General features: G+C 39.9%; 1 protein-coding gene across 1 annotated transcript in view; it reads right to left on the bottom strand.

Annotated features, from left to right (window-relative positions):
- Positions 1-314: 314 nt before the first annotated feature.
- herc1 (HECT and RLD domain containing E3 ubiquitin protein ligase family member 1) overlaps positions 315-15,424 on the bottom strand; it is a 333,814-nt gene continuing 318,704 nt past the window's right edge. The window contains exons 65-68 of the mRNA XM_048617017.1: positions 6,518-6,642; positions 6,042-6,222; positions 4,289-4,594; positions 315-953 (exon numbers count right to left, since the gene is read on the bottom strand). Of these exons, the coding sequence (XP_048472974.1) occupies positions 768-953; positions 4,289-4,594; positions 6,042-6,222; positions 6,518-6,642 (798 nt within the window). The 3' untranslated portion in view covers positions 315-767. The remainder of the gene's footprint in view (positions 954-4,288; positions 4,595-6,041; positions 6,223-6,517; positions 6,643-15,424) is intronic.

The raw sequence follows: 15,424 nt of genomic DNA, 5'->3' as shown, positions 1-15,424 counted from the left end.
TAAGGAAAGTACGTACAGATTTGTTGAGGGCAAATAACGTTTAACAAACAAGTAACAGAGACAGCGTATGAAATTCGATGAGCTTTTCTTGCAGGAAATCCTGGCATAGACACAATAGGCGGCACACCCTCTTGTGCTAAAAGCATTTGGTGATTCTCAGCAGCATTTAATGTGATTGCTGCACAAGTCCTATTTTGGTAATTCTCAACCCGATTAGGTAAATTCTTAAATAATTTATCCTGGGTGAAAAAATATATGCAAAGGTTTAAAATCATTGATTAGAACAGCATGAAGTAATGCACAGACACAATAACTTTGAATTAATGCTTTATTTTTTTGGATGTCGTTCTGATAGGAAACTCAGCACAGGCAATTCAAATCAAAACAAAAATAAATATAAGAACATTTATGTAAAATTGCTCTCCCTCATGAACAATTATACATAATGTACATTTTCTGTTAAACTCTAATTTCAAGGTCCCCCAACACTTGGGAGGGGGTCATCTATACCACTCAAAAATGCATTAAAATATCTCCATGCAAACTTAGCAAAAAATGAACAAAAACAAATACCAGGAGAACTTTTTTTAAACCTGCTTATAGTTGAAATTAAAATCAAACAATAACATTAATCACATTCATTTTTCTTCAAGTTCATATACAATTAAAATATTCTGGGTTCCTCACTATAGCTGCAGTAGTCACTTACATTTGCAATACCACAGGATTTGTCCACCATTGCCCCTTTGTGCAGCAGCTTTGTTCAATTAATAATCAGTATCAGAGCCTTCTGCATTGTCCACATTGCGAGACAGCATGTAATTGTCCATGTCTATAGATCTGCAGTTGTTGATAGCATAACGCAATCGCTCCGCCATGACTGCCTGACTGGAGTATGGGGGTAGACGCAATTGAAAGAAGCAGGTTTGTGAGGTAGGCAAGCTGTCGTAAGGCTGTCAAGGAACAGATATGATAATGAGTGGTGGTCAGACATAATTTAGAACACCAGATTATTGGATAGCAAACTTTAAACAATTCAACAGATCAGTATACACACAGGTACATTTAATTAATTCATAAGTCATACACTCTAGTAGACCATCAAAAAGTTAGCTTATAGTGTGTAAAGTAATGTGCTGCTGGTTTCTGATAGCATGTGAGATATTCATCTAGTCAAGGGTTATTTATTTAAAGTCAACTTCTATGGCAGCTAAAGGTCAAACTGAGGCAACTTTTACAAATCAATAATTATTCCAGGTGGGGCACAAAAAGATGTTGGAGGTTGACTGCATTCTGCTGGGCATGCGAGAAGGAATGATTTGATAGCCTTTGGTCAGGAAATTACTCAACTCAAGAATTGAGGGCAAGTTGACTTCCAGCTGATCAGCGAGCCAACATGGGTTTGTAAAATACAGGTCATGCCTTGGAGAATCTGCTTGGATATTTTTTTTGAAGTACTGGAGAAAAGAATGCTATTTATATATCCCCTGTAGGCATTTAATAAAGTCCCTCAGAAGATGCTATTGTTGAAGTTCACGGGACTGAAGGCACATTCTTGACCTGGTTAGGAAACTGCCTGAGCAGGAAGAGATAGAGTGTGGATTAAACAAAGTCAAAGAATTGCGGATGCTGGACATCTGAAACAAAAACAGAAATTGCTGGACAAACTGAGCAGGTCTGGCAGCATCTGCAGAGAGAAAGTAGAGTCGACATTTTGGATCCAGTGACTCTTCTTCAGAGTGGGTTTGATGGGCAGGTACTCAAATGGACAGGCTGTGACAAGTTAGAGACAAAAAAAAACTGCAGATGCTTCAATCCATGGTAGACAAACAGGAGGCTGGAAGAACACAGCAATCCAGGCAGCATCTGGTGTCTGAGAGTTTAGGTTCATGCCTCAAGTATTCACTGCATTAATTAATATACTAGAATGTGGAATAGAAAGTCACATATCCAAATCGACCAATCACAATGGTACGGTGTATAATGGTAAACCGTATAAGTGAAAGCTGACAAAGGTTATTAATAGATTAAGTGAATGGGCATCTCAATGTAGGCAAATATGAAAAATTATCCACTTTGGACATAGAAAGGACAGAACAGGGCACTCTCTAAATGGTGAAAAGTTCACCTGACATACAAACCAAAACTGGGGCTAGGCAAATAGATTTTAATGTTACAAGTAGTAACATTGATCGACAAGCTAGATTTTATGTATTCATTTGCAGGATCTGGCTATTGCTGGTGGGGTCGGAATTAGTTAACTTTCTTTAATTGATCTTGAGAAGGCAGTTGTGAGCTGCCTTCTTAAACTGCTGCAGCGCAAACAATGGGTTTTGGAAGGTAATTCCTGGATGTTGACCTAGTAACAGTGAAGGAGCAGTGAATAATTTCAGGTCAGGATGGTTTGAGGCTTGGAGGGGAACTTGAAGGTGATATTCCCTCATTTCTGCTGTCCTCAGCATTCTAGATGGTAGAGGCCAAGGATTTGGAAGGTGCTGTCAAACAACTTGGTGAGTTGTAGCAGTGTATCTTGCAGATGGTTCAAATTGCTTCACGGTGCATTGGTGAAGGAGGGAATAAATACTGAAGGTAGTGTACTGGGTGCTAGTCAAGTGAGTTGCTTTGTCCTGGATGGTGTTGAGCTTCTTGACGGTTGTTAGAGCTGCATCTATTCAGACAAGTGCAAAGTATTCCATTACATTCCTGAATTATGCCTTTTAGATGGTGGACAGGCTTTGAGGAATCAGTGGTGAGTTCCTAACCTCAAGATTCCTAATCTCTAACCTGCTCTTGTAACCACAATATTTTTATAGCTGGTCCAGTTTAGTTGCTGGTCAATGTTAATCCCCAGGATGTTCATATTGGTGGGAGCCATTGAAGGTCAATGATGGCTAAATTCTCTCTTGTTCAAGATGGTTCATTACCTGACACTCTGTGGCGATAATTGCTACTCAATTATCAGCCCAAACTGATTGTTATCCAGGTCTTACTGCTTTTGAAAATGGACTGTTTCATTAACTGAGGAGTCACAAATGATGTTGAATATTTGCAAACATCAATGAACATCCCCACTTCAGACCCTATGATGGAGGGAATGCCATTGATGTAAATAGCTGAAGATGGTCGGTCCTAAGACACTAGAAGTGTAGAAAATAGAAGCAGGAGTAGGCCATTTGGCCCTTTGAGCCTGCTCCACCATTCATCTATGTTCATGGTTGATCATCCAAATCAATAGCCTGCTCCTGCTTTTTCTCCCACATTATTTTAGCCCCAAGTGCAATATCCAACTACTTCTTGAATCATACAATGCTTTGAAATCATTTGCTTTCTGTGGTAGCAAATTCCACAGGCTCAGCACTTTCTGGGTGAAGACATTTCTCTTCATGTCAGTCCCAAATGGTTTACCCTGTATCATTAAACTGTGATTCCTGGTTCTGGACACCCCACCATTGAGAACATCCTTTCTGCATCTATTAAATCTTGTCCCTTTAAAATTCTATAGGTTTATAAAAGATCCCTGTCATTCTTTTGAATTCTGGTAAATATAATTCTAACCAATTCAACCAGTTTTCATAGGTCAGTCCTGCCATCCCAGCCATCAGTCTGGTAATCCTTCCCTGCACTCCAGTTATAGGAACAGCATACTTCCTCAGATAAGGAGACCAAAGCTGCACATAATATTCCAGGTGCGGTCTCTCCAAGGCGTTGTATGATTGCAGCAAAATATCCCTACTCCTTACTCAAACCTCCCACTATGAAGGCCAGCACACCATTTACCTTCTTGACTGTCTGCTGCCCCTGTATGCTTACCTTCAGTGATTGGTGCATCAGGACACCAAGGTCTCACTGCACATTACTCTCTTTCAATTTACAGCTATTCAAATAATAATCTTCCTGTTTTTGCTCCCGAAGTGGATAATCTCATATTTATTCACATCATACTGTATCTGACATGCATTTGCTCAGTCAGTTTGTCCAAATCATACTGAAGCATCTCTGCATCTTCGTCACAGCTCATCCTCCCACCTAGTTTTGTATCATTTGGAAATGTTATATTTATAGTTCACTCACCTAAATCATTAATATATGTTGTGAATAGCTGTGGTTCCCCACTAGTCACTGCCTGCCATTTGGAAAAAGACACGTTTATTTCTATTCTTTGTTTCTTATCCTTTTCAATACACACTCTCCCAATCCATATGCTTTAATTTACACACCAATCTTTTATGTGGGACTTGGTCAAAATAAATGACCAAAAAATTTCCAGGGGAGAATAAATGTTTCTTACCCGATCAACTTTCATAATCTGAAATCTCTGAGAGATATCGGCAGTGTTTGCTGGCAAACGAGATCGCCCAGACACAAAGCGCATGAAAAGAACTCGCTCTTCATTGGAGAATTCCTCCAGTGTCTGCCAGAACCATTGTGTCAACTGATGTTGCTCATCCACCTCTCGATACCGCACAACCTTCTTTAGAACATCTACAGAGATTTCTGGCAGTCCACAAACCATTTGTTCTAACTGCTTAGCAGTAAGGAGAGAAAGCAGGGGAACTGGAATGATCCAAGACATCCCTTCTCGAACTGCAGCTACCTGAATGAGTAGCAAAGAAAAGGCAAACAGAGAGTCAAATACTTGCTAAAGATTAAAAACAAAAGCATATCTGGTTTATTTGTCCACAAGTAATACAAGTTCTGACAGCTAGAGAGCAGACTGGTTGCCTGCTTGTGTAATGAATGGCAACATAAAAAAATTCCAATTAGTGACGAGATGCAAAACTCCAGCCAACAGTTCATCAATTAGTCATTTGGTAGTTCAGAACTTGAGTATACGTAGCTTCCAGTTCCAAACAGCATACACTCTTGGTCTGAAGCCTTGTTCTCGAAAAGCAAGGTATGGCCATACCCAACCAGTCCGTGCTTGCAATTATTCAAAACACAGTTTGCAATATTAGACTTGATTCTGCAATTGGACAACATTTCCTAGACGTCCCGAGTGTATAAAGAATAATGCTGATAACTAATTTGCGATGGCTGAGATCAGTTTGGATATACTGGAAATTACATAAAAAAGGGGTGGGGGTGAGGGTGTGGTGGGGCAAGTGCAGAAATCGGGGTAAACATCCGTTACCTATGGGACCTAAGTTCGAGGTAAGAATCAAGAATTCATGTGGAAACAGGGTGACTTGGAGAGACTGCAAATCTACAACTAGGTGGTCACTGTTTAAAAATAGGTTATGTTTTCTGATATCAGCAAAAGGCTGTCATTACCCTTGTGCAAAGCAGAACGTGCACTTCTCCTGCTAGTACTGTAGTGATGTTATTCTCCCACAATCGCTGATATCTATTATGTTTATTTGGTTGCTGCCTTTTGTTTTAAATTGGCACAACACTTCCCAAAGGGTCCATGCATGCACAATGAGAAAAATTCAGTGGTGTCAGCAAACAGCCTGAGAAACAGGGGATCTTTCAATTTAATCAGAGTTAATGTAATCTTTTCTCAAAGGGTTGCGAGTCTTTGGAACTCTAGTTCCACCCAACTTTGAAAAAAAGGAGAGTTTTAAAATATTTTTTAAAGCAGAGGTGGATAGTTCTTGCTAAACAAGCTGGTGAAAGATTAGCAGGTGTAGGCAGGAACACAATTGGAGGTTACAGACAGTTCAGCCATGATCTTATTAAATGGCAGAGCAGACTCAGGGTGCTGAATGGCCTACTCCTGCTCCTAATTTGTATGTTCATCACATTATTGCACAGCATAAGATCAAAGGTCAATTTTCATTAAAGCCAGATCAACAAGCACTCTTTTTAAAAAAAACGTAGAAAACATCCCAAGTCACGTCAGAAGGAAATAAATATGAGCAAAATTATAATAATCAGAAGAGATGAAAGGAATAGTAGAACACAATAGATATTGTTGTGTAATAATTTCTGAATCCATATTCCAATCCTGTACCAGTTATTCTATCTAACAGGCGCTCTGTGGAAGAAATCAAATTGTGACAGCCATTATTTGATTGGACTAACTTTGGTGATCCACTTACTTGCCGATCAATTTCATGCAGCCGATATTCAATTGCCCTGTCCACATATTCCTTCCTATTGGAAAAGGTGAGTGGGATACTGTTCCCACCTGGGATAATCGGAACCATTTTACCATCAGCACTTTGACCCACAAAAGAATCAAGGGGTATCATCTGAAATACAAAGGCAAGCGTAATTCTTCTACTCAACAAGACTGAAACTTAGTCTTATACAGCAAGTAAGTCCATCAGTTGAATTCTGGATTTTCCATGACGACAGAATCATGTACACAAGATGGCCTTCAGCACAGAGTCTCTGCTGTCAAAAATACAGGAAATCCACACTTTCCAGCATTATGACATTTCAAGTGCTTATCCAAGTACTTCATAAGGTTGAGAGGTTACCCAGCTCAACTATCCTCTCAGCTAGTGCATTTTAGATACCTACCACAAACATTGCCTCCATAAGTATATTTCTTCTGAAGTTTCCTTTATACTTCCTACCTTTCACTTTAAAATTGCATCCTCCTTGTCTTGATGCCTTAAAGAGGATTGGCTGCTTTCGATCCAGCCTGTCCATGCCCTTCAATCTCATACACCTTTTATCAGGTCCCCCTTCAACCTTCCAACAGAAAAAAACCAAGCTTATCTAGAATTATTTTCTGAAGGGTCTCAACCCAAAACGTCAGCTTTCCTGCTCCTCTGATGCTGCTTGGCCTGCTCTGTTCATCCAGCTCTACACCTTGTTATCCAAGCTTATCTGGAATCTTTTCATAGCTAAGATACTCTACTCCAGGTAACGTCCTGGTGATTCTCCACCGCACCTTCTCCAGCCTAATTGCATCTTTTCTATAAAAACTGAGAGAACTGTGGATGTTGTAAATCAGGAATAATACCAGCAATTGCTGGAAAAGCTCAGCAGGTCTGGCAGCATCTGTGAAGAAAAATCAGAGTTAACGTTTCAGGTCTGGTGACCCTTCCTCAGAACCAAAGGCAGCTAGGAAAACGTCAGTTTACATGCAGAAGAGATGGAGTAAACGATAGGTGGGTATGGAGCCCAAAGAGAGAGATGAGCAGTTGGATAGACAAAGGAGTTGATAACGATTTGGCTAGGAGGGTGAATAGCTGTTCATGGGGACTGTTAGTGACTGACAATAGATAGTGTGTATTGGCAGACTATGTGATAATAAGACCTGTGTGTGTGGGATAGGGTGCTAGGACATGGGAGAGTTGAGGCCCTAAAATTGTTGAACCTGATATCGAGTCTGGAGGGCTGCGGGGAAAATGAGGTGTTGTTCTTCCAGTGTGCACTGAGCTTCGCTGGAACACTACAGTAAGCCTGAGACAGAGATATTGGTCAGGGAACAGGGTTGTATGTTGAAGTGGCAAGCAACAGGTAGCTCAGGGTTTTTTTTTGGCGGGCAGAATGTAGATGTTCTGCAAAGTGGTCACCCAGTCTATGTTTCATTTCCCCAATGTAGAAGTGACCACATTGTGAGCAATGAATGCAGTAGACGAGATTCTGGAAAGCGCAGGTGAGGTGTTGCTTCACCTGGAAGGTATGTTTGGGCCCTTGGATATGAGGGAGGGAGGAGGTAAATAGGCAGGTATCGCACGTTTGGTGGTTGTGGGTGAAGGTGGCGTGGGGGGTTGTTGGGAGTGAATGAGGGTGTCCCAGAGGGAACAGTGCTTGAGGAAGGTGGACAAGGGAGGAGGGGAATATGTGCCTGGTGGTGGCAGAAATGGCATCTGATGATCTTCTGGATGTGGATGCTGGTGGGATGGTAGGAAGAGATGGGTTGGACTCACATTTTGAAAGTGTGTGATCACCAGAACTACACACAGTACTCCATCTCTGGCCTAACCAAAGTCCTCCACAAATCCAACATCACCTCCCTGCTCTTATAATAGATATCTCAACTCTGTCTTCTTAACTACCCTATTAATCTGCCTTGACACCTTCAGGGATTTGTGGATAAGTATCCCTAGATCCTTCTGTTTCCCTAAGCTTCCTAGTGTCCTGAGATTCATTGGGTACTACCTTGTCTTTTTCCTTCTTTCAAAGTACATTGCCTCACACTTAGCAGGGTTAAATTCCATCTGCCACTGATATGCCTACCTGACCACTCCATTTACATCCTCCTGTAACCCAAGATGTTTTCCCTCAATGTCAGCCACCTGGCCTATCATTGTGTCATCTGCAAAAATACTTATCATCTCCTTCACATTCTCATCTATTGCTAATACATTGATAATATGGTTTGGAGGTCAAAACCCTCTGATGATTAAAACTGAAACACCCAGAGAAGCTTGGCTCACCCTGTAATCTGTTCAGGGAAATAGGAAAAATGGTATAACTTGCCTTTCACCTCCTAACTTGTAATAAAGGAGATTAAATGAAAGAAATCCCTGCTACTCACTTTATAAGTACAAGTAACAATTTATTTACCTAACTCTAACAGTGAACAAATTAACACACCTACTTAAAAGCTGAACAATTCCCCCTTAATTATTAACTATACCCGAACAGAACAAAATTCTAATGGCACGCTGTTCCAATAAATACAAGTCTCACTTATATAAATCAAAGTAGTAAGAAAAATAAATTAAAACTTAGACTCTCAAAACTAGAGTCAGGATGCGTCTTCAAGGATGTTCTATGCCTTTTCCGCTTTCCTTCAGTCAAGAATTCTTCCTTCGTTGAATCCTTGTATCAAGAATATTAGGTAAGAGTGCTGTGGTACCTTTTAGATGGTGCTTAATCAGACAGCTTAAAGATTTCTGTGAGAGCCAGAGTTTTACTCTTCCAACGAGAGTTTGTGCTCACACATTTTCAAAAACCCTCTCGTTATATATCTGTGATAACCTGCCAATTTTCTTACAATAGGATTGGTCCTAGGTTGTCAACACCATCAGATTTAAATTTAAATTGGGTGATATTCAAGCTGCTTGCCTTAACATCAAAACAAGCCTAGGTTGCTAACCACATGGCCAATTGATACATATGTTTCAACTTCAGAACTATTTGATGCTTGCAGACATTTTTTTTAATCTCCAAGCTTAGGAAAGCACATCATCTCAGAAAGGGACCACACACTCTCCCCTATCATTTTTACAAACAAATTCTAACATTCTATCCTCTAATTCACAAGTACTCTACCCAACTTTGCACCACTTCCACCCCTTAAGAAAACAATGAACCATCATTATGAAAAGATGACTTTTCTTTCTAAATCTTAATGCCATGGTTACTAAATCCATAATACATTAATCTATATTTACTCACTTCATACTAATTTTATATACATATATAACTGATCACTATCTTCTGTGCACATTTCCCTTTTAAACCTGCGATAATGCATCTGCAATAACATTTTTATGATCTGCAACATGTGCAATCTGTAAATTAAATACTTGTAAAGAAAGACTCCAAGGAAATAGTCTGGTACTCTCGTCCTAAATCTTTCCAAAAATGTCAAAAGTTTGTGATCAGTATACACAACCGTCTCAGATACATTGTTCACAACATAAACATTAAAATGTTGTAACGGCAGTACCAAACTCAAATAACTGTTTTTCAACAGTTGAATATTTTCCTGATGGTTATCGAGTTTATTGGAAAAATAATCGATTGGCCTTTTAATGCCAGTCATCCTCCTGTAACAACACCGCTCCAACCGCTACATTGCTTGCATCAATAGTGACTTTAAAAGGTTTCAAGAAAATTGCATGGCTAAAACTGGTGCAGTGGTTAATACTGCTTTTAAATTCTCAATTGTCTCCTGGCAATTGATCTGTCCACTGATATTTTGTGTTCTTCTTTATCAAATCCATCAGTGATGCCACCATGCTACTAAAGTTGGTACGAATTTCCTGTTGAATCTGCTCAGTCCCAAAAAAGCATTGCACTTCCTTCGTCGAGGATGGTCTTGGAAATTTCTTGATGGCCTTCGTCTTGACGTTCCTTGGTATCATCCTTCCATGTCTGATGTTGCGTCCTAAGAACGTCACTTCTGCCTTCGCAAATTCTGTCTTTGCTAAATTTATGACCAACTTTGCCTTCCGTAGTCTTTCATGGAGCTCTGCCAAATGCACTGTGATCTTTCCATGAATGGCTAAAAATCACTAAGTTATCTATACAGAGGACACAATTAGTTAATCCTTCCACAACGTTGTTCATAAGTCTTTGAAATGTGGCTGGAGCATTCTTTATTCCAAAGGGCATCATTTTAAACATATACTTGATACAGCCCATTTGGTGTTACAAATGCAGAAACTTCTTTTGCTCTCTTCGACAAATGTATTCGCCAGTAACCACAAAATAAATCTAACTTTGTGATGTAAATGGCTTGCCCAAATTTTTCCACAGTCTTCCAGGCTTGAAATTGGGTATAAGTCTGATCTAGTCACAGTGTTGACCTTCTAATAATCCAACCAGAATTGTTGAATACCATCAAGTTTGGGGACCAACACATTGGGCGAACTCCACTTGCTTTGATCTGGCTCGATGGTGTCTTCTTGGAGCATCTTTCTTTCTGTACCTGTGCTGCTTTGAGAGGATTACGTCTGTTTTATTGGAACAACATTCCCTCCATCCACTTCATGTACTACAGGCATTAGTCTTCCCCATTCTATTTCTACATGTGTCCACAGAGCTGCAACATGATTATTCAATTCAGTTTTCTGTTCCTGAGACAGATAGCTTTCTACCCTATCCTATTCTTTGAGGACTTCCTCATTATCTAATTTATTATGAGGCACATCAAAATCTGAATTATTTGGATTTGATTCCTCCCTCCGAGTGGCAGTAACTAATACCTATTTCTCTGGTTCCCTGGCCTCGTCATATTAAGGTTTCAGCATATTCACATGACATACCTGACAATCTGACATCTTTACTAGATAATTCACCTGACTTAACTTCCTTTCAATCTGATTGGGACCACTAAACCTTGCTATGAAGGGGTCTCTTACCACTGATAACAGCATCAATACTTTATCCCAAAGTGCAAACGTCCGGTTTTTAGATTTCTTATCTGCTTCCCACTTCATTAGATGCTGTGCCACCTTCAGATGTTGTCTAGCTAATTCACCTACTCTGTTTAATGTTTCTTTTGCCTCAGATTCATAATCCAAATGTGATATCTGACTTCAGGCAATCAACTTTTCCTTAATTTTAAAGGCCTTCTTACTTCGTGTCCGAATATCAATTCAAATGGAGTAAAATAAGTCAATTCAGTTGGACCTTCTTTAATAGCAAATAATATAAATCAGATACTGGTTATCTCAATCATTTACGTATCCTGGCAATAAGCCCTCAGCACAGTCTTTAGGGTCTGATGCCACCTTTCAAATAATCCCTGGGATTCAGGATGGTATGCACTCGATATAAAGCGTTGGATGCCTAAACTATCCATGACCTCCTTGAATAATTTGGCAGTAAAATTGGACTCCATGGGCAGTCCGTAACAGGTAAAGAAAGCAAGCAACTCCTCCACAACCTTGACATTCTGCAATGGAATTGCCTCAGGGAATCTGGTTAGCAAATACTAGTTCCCACTTTTGGTTTTAGGGAAGGGACCTACACAATCAATCATAATGTGCATGAAAGGTTTTTCAAATGCAGGAATTGGCAAAAGCACTGGTTTTATTATTGCCTGAGGATTTCCGACCATTTGACATATATGACAGGTATGACCAAATTCGACCACATCTTTGTGAGATCCAGGCCAATAGAAATGCCTCGTATCTTAGCCTGAGTCTTCCTCACTCCTAGATGACGTCCTACAGGTAATGTCCATGCTACCCATAATACTTCCTGACTAGACGCTACTGGCAACACAACCTGGTGCACTTCCGCCCATTTGTCTTCTGCACTAACCTGCCAAGGTCTCCATTTCCACCTTAAGATTTTATCCCTAAGGTAATAACATTCTGGAGTACATTCTGATTCCTTTTCCAAGTTGGCTTTATGGTATAAATCTTTTATTGTCTCATCTTTTTATTGTAACTCCATTAGTCTTTCAGAACCAAACACCACTGCCTGATCCTCTATCTGTTCAGGTTTTCCTTTTACCATTTCATCAAACAGGGTGTCAGCTAACTGAATCTCTTTCATCTTTCTCTTTGGTTTTTCCCTCTTGCTTTAACCTACAACTGTGGGATCTTGTCACCACACAGTCCGGAAAAATTCCAGGGCATTTTTCTTTCAACTCCTCAGGTCCTTGGTTTTCCTTCAGCTTCTCCACTTCAAGGGGCATCACTCCCACCTTTGATCTTGCCAAGTTGTTTCCAAGAACAAACTGTATCCCTGGAATACACACTCAATCACTTCCACTGTCACTTCCCTAGTCTTGATTGGACTTTCTAGCCTAATCTTATACAGGGGAACGCTAAATCTCTCTCCATTTATTCCACAGATTGTCATTCTCGGGTAACATTTCAGAAGTGCAAATATTTTCATCTCATTATTAGAGACTGGTTAGATCCTGTATCTCTCAATAGTTTAACCTCTTTACCTTCTCCTCTTGTTCTTCCTGAGTAATATGCCCAAACATTACCAAATCACCCACAAAGGTGAAGTCTTTGAAGAGATTGGGAACTCTCTTACTATCCAGCCCGTAACTAGGCTGTGCACTCTCCTGTAGCTTCTCGACTTCTCTTGGGATTTCTTTTACTCCCTGAACTAATCCCACTGGTTTAGCCTTTTTTTACCACATCCTTCTTCCCAGCGCCTCTCTTCACCAGCACTGTGACTGTGTGGGCTCCCTCTGTTACAGTGGGGACACCCGAGGCCTTTCACCTCTTTTTCACCCACTTGGGTTTCTTTTTTCACCTGTGGTAAACTGCTCCTAATGTGATCTACTGTTTGTTTTTCATTGAAGGATCATCCTTTTCCCCAATTTCTATCCCTGATGGAATAAAATTGCTATCGGAAGCTAAATTTCAATTCATGCATGAATACGGATTCATCCGCCATCTCTGCAGCTCTTCTTACTTTGGTAACTTTCTGTTCCACAACAAGAGTAATCTTCATCTCTGGAAGTGAGCTTTTGAACTCCTCCAGCAGAATAATCTTTCCAAGATTCTCATATGTCTTTTCCATCTTTAATGATTTCACCCATCCATTGACATTGCTATGTTTAATTCCTTCAAACTCAATGCAAGTCTGACCTGGTTCCTCCCTTATATTTCCGAACCGTTGTCTATAAGCTTCTGGTACCAATTCACAGGCACTCAAAATAGTCTGTTTCACTCCTTCATATTCTCTTGACAGCTCATCCAACAGCGCTGCAAATACCTCGCTAGACGTGCCTGGCAACTTGGTCTGAATTAACATTGTCCATATATTCTCTGACCCGTTCACTTGTTTAGTCAATTTCTCAAAGGAAATGAAAAAGGCTGTACATCTTTTTCATTGAATTTTGGTAATGTTTGGGCATATTTGTACATATCCTAACCAGCCTGCTGGCTAATCATCACTTCTATCTTGTACTTTTACACCTATCATTTGAAGTCTTTTTGCTTCAATTTCTAACTTCATCTTTTCCAATTTGAACATTTTTTCCCTTTCTTCTCTCTCAGATTAGAATCTTCTTTCCCTCTTTTGTCTTCTGTTTTTAACCATAATTACAACTCTCTCCTTTTCATTCTGTAACTCCAGTTGTGTCATTTGCAATTTAATTTTTTCTTACTCCACTGCACTTGACTGTTTCTCTGGTATACCCAAATGCTTGGCTAACTCCATTACAATTTCAGCTTTCTTCTTATCCCAAGTTAAACCCAAATTTAGCCTGTTTGCTAATTTTAACTGTATATCCCTCCTCTGCCCTTGTAAACTTTTTTGGTAAATTTAGGAAGCATCCTCAAACCTTAGAACCTCTTTGGCAATGTGAAGAGACGATTTCCCCGTTTCTGATTTAATCAACCACAAGTAACCGAAATTAAACAGATTTTCCACTTCTCATCTAGATTTTATTTAAAGATCTAGGACACTAATGCCAGAGTCTGTTTAAATCTGCTGGGACCTTTTATACCACAAATCTGTTCATATCAGTCTAAATCTGTTCAGATTCTATACACGAACCGCCAGATCCCAGAGCTAAGTCCCCAACCTGGGTTGTTATGGTGAGGAACATAGAAAATAGAACAGTACAGCACAGTACAGGCCTTCGGCCCACGATGTTGTGCCGACCTATTATCCTACTAAGATCAATCTACCCTGCATACCCTACATTTTACTATCCTCCATGTGCCTATCCAAGAGTCGCTTAAAAGTCTCTAAAGTATCTGACATCTGAGGAGGTTGAACCCCTCTGATAATTAAAACCGAAACACCCAGAGAAGCTGGCCTTGCTCTGCAATCTGCTAAAGGAAATGGGAAAAATGGTACAACCTGCCTTTCACCTCACAATCTGTTATAAAGGAGAGGTTAAATGAAAGAAATCCCTGCTACTCACGTTATAAGTAACAATTTATTTACCTAACTCCAACAGAGAACAAATTAACAGACCTACTTACAAACCGAACAATTCTCCTTTAACTATTAACTATTCCTGAACAGAACAAAATTCTAATGGCGTGCTGTTCCAATAAATACAAATCTCACTTATATAAAACAAAGTAGTAAGAAAATAAATTAAAATTTAGACTCTCAAAACTAGAGTCAGGATGCATCTTCCGGAATGTTCTGTGCCTTTCTGCTTTTCTTCAGTCAGGAATTCTTTTTTTGTCAGATCCTTGTGTCAGGAATATTAGCCACGAGTGCCGCAGTACCTTTTAGATGGTGCTTAATCAGACAGCTTAAAGATTTCTGAGAGAGCCAGAGTTTTACTCTTCTGATGGCAGTTTGCGCTTTCACTGATTCTCAAAAACCCTCTCCTTATATACCCTTGATGATCTGCAATTTTTTTAATAATAGGATTGGTTCTAGGTTGTCAACACCATCAGATTTAAATTTAATTGGGTTTTGGTGTCTAGGGCCTGGTTTAAATTAATTGGCTGATATTAATTCAACTGTTTGCCTAAATGTCAGATCAAGCCTAGGTTGCCAACCACACAGCCAACTGACACATATGTTTCAACTTCAGAACTGTCTGTGTATTGGCAGCTGCTTGCAGATATTTTTTTCATCTCCAAGCTTAGAAAAGCATATCACCTCTGAAAGAGACCATGCACGCTTCCCCTGCTATCATTTTTACAAACAAATTCTAACATCCTGCCTTCTAATTCACAAGTACTCTACCCCAACTTTGCAATATATATCACAAACCATTAGAGACCCAAACCTAATTCCAGTGATATGCCATAAGATAACAAGGTGTAGAGCTGGATGAACACAGCAGGCCAAGCAGCAGCAGAGGGGCAGGAAGGCTGACGTTTCGGGCCTAGACCCTTCTTCA

Source organism: Rhincodon typus, chromosome 36 (genome assembly GCF_021869965.1).
Source record: "Rhincodon typus isolate 14 chromosome 36, sRhiTyp1.1, whole genome shotgun sequence".
NCBI classification, from domain to species: Eukaryota; Metazoa; Chordata; class Chondrichthyes; order Orectolobiformes; family Rhincodontidae; genus Rhincodon; species Rhincodon typus.
This window is presented reverse-complemented; position numbering and strand designations above follow the sequence as displayed.